Raw genomic sequence first — 6,792 nt, 5'->3', positions numbered from 1 at the left:
CAAGCTGCTTACCTATTGCAGATTCAGTCTTCCCAGCCTGGTGCAGGTCTACAATTTTGTTTCTGGTGTCCTTTGACAGCTCTTTGGTCTTGGCCATAGTGGAGTTTGGAGTGTGACTGTTTGAGGTTGTGGACAGGTGTCTTTTATACTGATAAGTTCAAACAGGTGCCATTAATACAGGTAACGAGTGGAGGACAGAGGAGCCTCTTAAAGAAGAAGTTACAGGTCTGTGAGAGCCAGAAATCTTGCTTGTTTGTAGGTGACCAAATACTTATTTTCCACCATAATTAGCAAATAAATTCATTAAAAATCCTACAGTGTGATTTTCTGGATTTTTTTTCTCAATTTGTCTGTCATAGTTGACGTGTACCTATGATGAAAATTACAGGCCTCTCTCATCTTTTTAAGTGGGAGAACTTGCACAATTGGTGGCTGACTAAATACTTTTTTTCCCCACTGTAGATGCCGCTGATCAACACAAACTTGGGGCTGTTTATTGCCTCGCTTATTCCTCTCTGCTTTAAGGTAATTCCCAAACAAATGATGGTGGACATTGTTGGACATTGTTTAGGAGAACAATTGTGAAAATAATTACATTTGGGTGAGCGATTATTGCATACTACAAAACAGTGGTGTAAAAATACTTTAAAGTACTACTTAAATAGTTTTTTGGGGGATCTGTACTTTAATTTACTATTTATAGTTTTGACTACTTTCACTTCACTACATTCCTAAATAAAACGATGTACTTTTTCTCCATACGTTTTCCCTGATACCCAAAAGTACTTGTTACATTTTGAATGCTTAGCAGGACAGCAAAATGGTCCAATTCACACACTTATCAAGAGAACATCCCTGGTCATCCCTACTGCCTCTGATCTGGCAGACTCACTAAACATAAATGCTTCACTTTAAATTATGTCTGCATGTTGTAATGTGACCCTGGCTGTCCATACAATTAAAAAAACAAGGAAGTTGTTTTTAAGCAAACCAGACGGTTTGCTTAATATAAGCAATTTGAAATAATTTATACTTTTACATTTACTTTTGATACTTAAGTATATTTAAAACCAAATACTTTTAGACTTTTACTGAAGTATTATTTTACTGGGTGACTTTTACTTGTCATTTTCTATTAAGGTATCTTTACTTTTACTCAAGTATGGCGATTGGGTACTTTTTCCACCACTGCTACAAAATGCTGCTCGTTTTCTGCTACTTTACCTAGACCACATTTAGTGGGGAATGTAGTCAGTGGTTTTAGCGTTGGTGTCTCCGTGGCTGCTGCATCTTTTTACTGGCACTAGAGGGCACTCCAAGCAAAGTTACGGCTACAGTCATCTATACCAGGGTTTCCCAAACCATATGGGGCCCAGGACCGAGTTTGGGAAACCCTGATCTATACTACATGTCTGTCTCAGTCTACTGTGTCTACCCTCCTAGAAAACTACTGGGTGTGCAGGCTTTTGTTCCAACCTTACTGTAACACACCCGATTCGATTAATCAATGTAAAATATGAGGATGACTCATGAGGTCATTAAATGTAAGCACTTTAAAATGTGCTATTGAAATGCAAGCCTTACACATGGCTTGTTTTTTTAAATGTTCATATGAAAGGTACTGTATGTGTGTAACGTGGGAAGAGACTGCTTGTTTTGAGACAGAACATTACCTCAGCCCTCAAAGACCAGAGACTGGGCCGTTCAACACAATGTTCTGCCTCTGAAAGACCAACACTGTGAGAACAGCTGCTTTTATAGAGGTCCTGGAGCTAGGGAGAAGAGAAGTGGAGGGGAGGAGAGAGAAGAGGGAGAGAAGAGGGAGAGAAGAGGGTGAAGGGATTGCATGGCATGGCAGGGGGCTAGGTGATATCAGATCCTAACATCTGGTAGTCCTAGGGGTTATCCCATGCAGAGTGGACCTCACACTGGTTGAGAATGCCCCAGCAGCGTCTACACCTGTTGTTTACGAAGCATGTGACGAATACAAATTTGATTGATGTCTGGTTGTGTTTAGCCTCGATGCACAACACAGTTGGGAAAGAGAGACATATGGGCCCTAAAGTCAATCAAACAATTACTTCACTGCAAATGTCAATGTTTTAGTTTATCTACTGAATGCAACTTTGGCCAATTCATACAGAGGACAGCTCCTAGATAATAAATGATGAAGTTGTATCTTTGGTATGATAAAGTTACAACACAGATATTCTTTAGATTTGATAAAGAAGGGTGTAAAAGAAGAAAAAAAAGCGGTCACAGGCGAATAGTTTGAATGCGTGATATGGACCAAGTCAGCAATATTAATAACATTATACTAATATAATCCAACAATTACTGCTTGATAATTTGATGATTTATAAACCTTTGTGTTTTCCTGTTATTTATAGTATTTCAACTCCTTTTTGAGACTTTGTGGTAGACTGGATTTGGCCCCTGGGCTGCCATTTGTGTATGTATCTAGGACCTAGAAGTAATTCTATAAAACTAAATGGGTAGATATCATGTACTATTAAAAAACAAAATTGTCATATTTTGCCATCATGACAAATGTATCCATAGACTATCAATTTGAGTTTAAACAAATACCATTTATCCTTCTTATGGCCTTTGTGTAACCTGAGTGTTTACTGAATCCAAGACAACAGAAACATGAAAATGTCCGAATGTTTTTATAACCTTTTAAAGGTTTGCGTAAGATGATGGTGTGTCTCCGACTAGAACATATCGGGAAACGTTTAAACGTCCATTGACACAATTTAATGATGTTTCATACACACTTTCTCTGTTAGTTATCCGTTTTAAAAAGGACTTCAATAGCAAGAGGCTTTTGAGAAAGCAGAAAGCCACGAAAAATCACTGCAACATAGAAAACATGAAATTGCTTTAAATACCTTAGGGATTTACATAGCCTTTTAAGTCATTGTGCACTTAGTGCACTGAGTTTAGTACACAGTGATACGCTTTTCTCACCCTTCTCTGCATGTTTTGTTGCTGTTTGGCTCTTGGAATTGCAGGATCAAGAGAAATCCCCTCTTTCAGGATAACATATTCGAACGTACACACTTAATTCCTTCAAGATGGCCTCGGAAAATGTAAGCTTCTTAACTGTTAATATTTTCAAAACCCAGATAGGCCTGGTTTACGATAAATATATTTGTGGTGTGATCATATTTAATTTCCTCTCTGCTCAACTTTAAAGTAAATAAAAAATCAAAACAGACTAGAGCATTTCTGATATATGGGGATTAGGTCTACATTTCCACAGTTGCTTCAAGTAATTGCTACTAAAATCTAGCCTGGCTACATGCAGGGGGAATTTTAAGAATGATTTATCCTTATTGAAATACATACACATTGCTTATTGGAATGGTACTGTGATAATGCAGTTAATACAATAATGCCTCGTTTTTTAATCCAATACTTTTGCCGGCATTGGCAACTTTCTGTGTGGAGTTGTGTGCATAAATAACATGGCTGTGGTTATTTGACAAGGCACAGATGTCAAACATTGCAGCCATGCTATATGAAATGAACCTGATAAAAATAAGATATTGTTTGCATAACGAACGACCAAAGTTAAATATAAATGACAGAGTAACACGCTTTTCTTCTCAAAAAGACTTCAATAAAACTATTCTTTAATGATTAATTATTCACCACGCGTTTTGACAAAGGAATGCACTTTACTTTCTTCAGATATTTAACATGATCCTTTAAAAAATACAAAATTTAATAATTCAATATTCATATTCCTAAATAATCGTTTGTTGCCTTTTTAGGGACTCACAATAATACTAATTTTCAATGTTTCCATTTCCCCACTGAAAATATCCTTTATTTTCCCAGTTCGATAATAAATAAATGTTTATATAGAGCCTATAGCTTACCAAATAGCACACAGGCTACTAAACATGTGTCATACCTTTCTTAAGTTCATATCTCAAGTCTTTACAAATATCTATCTGTGTTTGGCTCCTGGCTTTGCTGTCTCTTGCCAGTGCCTCGGCTCTGTGTAACATAGTTTGATGTAATCCATTTAAATGTGTCGCTGACCCCACGTTGGATCCGGGGCTGTGCAGCTGTCCAAAAGTGCCATGATAGTTCGAGTAACCCTGGAAAAAGGGAGATGTATAATAGACATGTCTTGAGAGAGCTGCGCTGTGAGGGAAAAGATTATGAGGAGCGGCTCGCGGTGGAGATGACAGACGGGCCGGAATCTCTGTGCGTAATTGTCCGGGCACGTTCTGAGCACCATCGCTACATCCTTTACATTTGTCCGAAGAAGTTGCAATCTCCGCGAGCGACCACAGTTTTGGTTTTGGGGCTGGAAGGGGCGAGTCAATCACTGACGTGGCATTGCTGGAGTTGCCTGTGTCATTACGCCTCGGTGCAGGTGGACCTGGCGTGTCCGCCGAGTCTGAATCCCTCTCCGCTCCAAGGTGCAAGTTTTGGGGGGATGCTGTGATAGTGGGCCCCAGCATCTCGGGCACGCTCCTGTCCCCGTTTTCCTTTAAATCCGAATCAGTTAAGACAGGTTCCATGTCATTGCTACTATTGTCCTCTTTGTATTTCTCACAGGAGATTCCCACTGGATTTGGATGATGTCCATCTGCAAGACGATAGAATAAATTAGACCAAAGCGTTCCAAGGATTACCGTAATCACCCTTTCAAGTTCTAACGAAAGCAACAACATGTTGTAAGCCTATGCAGTGAATTACATAGAACTAGGACAATATTTTTGTTTTTACAACTTTTGAAACCAATTAAATGTCTGAAATAAAATAAATGTTAGGCCTATTGCAACATGTAAACGTTATTGAAAAGTTAATTAAACTAACCTGCTTCATTTTTCGACCCAATTTCTGTTGTGGGCTTGAGTGGCTCATCGTCGTCGTCATTCTTCTCCAGGTCAATGTTGTCATCCTCTTCCTCATCCTCACTTCTATTTCTCGGGTTCCACGTCATTTTGTTCTCTTTCTTCAAACGCCTTCTGGCGTTGGCGAACCAGGTGGACACTTGGGTAAGGGTCATCTTGGTGATGATTGCCAGCATGATTTTCTCGCCTTTGGTGGGATAAGGGTTTTTGCGATGTTCATTGAGCCACGCTTTGAGAGTGGAAGTCGCATCCCGTGTAGCATTTTTCCTGTATGCAGGGTCGCCGTATGGATATGGGCCCAATGCACCACCAAACGGGTGATATTCTAAAGAGCCAGTAATGCCCGCTGAAGGATCATACGCGGAGCCCTAGAAAGTCAATAGATAGACAATTTATTATAATTTATTTCAATATTTTGACTGCACAAGACTGGCAAGCCTAAAATATGATATTCATCATTTCCAGACCTTCAATTTCCAATTGTATTGATTTACAGATCAACATGTATGTATATTATAGGCCTTTACATTTAGGTATAGTGTATTTACAACTTATGACAGATAAAATATTGGACACGATTCTAACTCAGAATTATATATTTTATTTTGCAAAGTTTAGCAAATAATTGTGACTAATCATTGCATAACTTATTTTTATAAATTTTTTAAAAGCTTTTATTAGGAAGCTTTTATGAATGTTTTATTAAACTTCTGTAGTCTACTCATTGCATCAAAAGGCTACACTTCAGCCTACTCGTTCCAAAATCTGGATACAAATAGGCCTTTTCAAGGAAAGAATGGCATTTTTGTTTTTACAAAGTGCATAATTAATTATTAAACTGTACAGTATTCACTCACCACAAACGAGTTCATTGCCGCCCTCTGCTCTCCGCTGTACTGAAGGTAAGAGTTGAAGCCAGGCGATGAGCCATTGAAAGCCGGTGATCCTGCGTACGGCGCGAAGGCTGAGCCTGAAGACGGCCGGCCCATTTCATCTGTCCTCGGTCTTCCTAAAATCACACTGGAACTGAACGGGGGACAGGAATGGAGAGCCAGAGAAACCGACGGTTGGAAGAGAAAGCCCTGAGGATAAGCCATGATGACTGAGTGACCTCCTAAAGTCAGCCACTTAGGGCCACTTCTGCGCTTTCACTCGGTTAGTTGTACACACACAAGACTAGCGCATGGAAACACATCTGAAAATAGGCCCTTTCCCTCAATGTTCGCATTTGTGAAATAAGTATTCCATTCAATAACATTACGAACTGTTGCGTCGGTTGGTTTGTTGTTGTTTGCTGCAGCAAGTTGTCTGGAAAAGTTGTCTGCATGCAGCCTTCCAGCGGAACACTTTGTCGATGCTCACTACCTGCCAGGCTCTGGAAATGTAGTAATCTGAGGCAAGTGCTCCTCCTGCAAGTGGGAGTCAGCAGAGGAAAAAGGCAACCTCATTCTATGATTGTCAGCTCCACCCCCGTGAAGGCGCGTGCGTACACGCACACACACACACACACACACACACACACACACACACACACACACACACACACACACACACACACACACACACACACACACACGCACACACACACACAAGCACACACACACACACACACACACACGCACACACACACACACACACACACAAACACACGCTACGCTATTATTCAGTTAGCCTATTATCGAATCAATATTATTCAGTATCTGTAGCCTAAGACATAAAATTATATTCATCTAGGCTCAACTATCGATTAATTATCTTATTAGCAGCACTCCGGTTAAGGAGGCAAACTGCAGTTCAAACAATAACAAAGCGTGTACCCCGCCACTGATTTGATAAACAGCAGAGGAATGGGGCAAGAGAAATGTAACTACTCTCATATTCATAGACACCTCTATGGATTCAAGGACAGACC

The 6,792-nt window shown here is 39.9% G+C and overlaps 1 protein-coding gene across 1 annotated transcript; it reads right to left on the bottom strand.

Moving 5' to 3' along the window:
• Positions 1-3,720: 3,720 nt before the first annotated feature.
• On the bottom strand, positions 3,721-6,275 carry irx5b (iroquois homeobox 5b). The gene is made up of 3 exons (XM_084168211.1): positions 5,738-6,275; positions 4,843-5,248; positions 3,721-4,612 (listed from the first exon to the last, which is right to left on the bottom strand). Exons 1-3 carry the CDS (start codon positions 5,975-5,977, stop codon positions 3,909-3,911), a joined length of 1,350 nt encoding a protein of 449 aa, XP_084024337.1. The 5' UTR covers positions 5,978-6,275; the 3' UTR covers positions 3,721-3,908.
• Positions 6,276-6,792: the final 517 nt, after the last annotated feature.

The sequence above is a fragment of the Coregonus lavaretus genome (assembly GCF_964263955.1).
Source record: "Coregonus lavaretus genome assembly, chromosome: 9".
Lineage (NCBI taxonomy): Eukaryota > Metazoa > Chordata > Actinopteri > Salmoniformes > Salmonidae > Coregonus > Coregonus lavaretus.
Note: the sequence above shows the minus strand (reverse complement) of the source record. Positions and strands in the feature narration are given on the sequence as shown.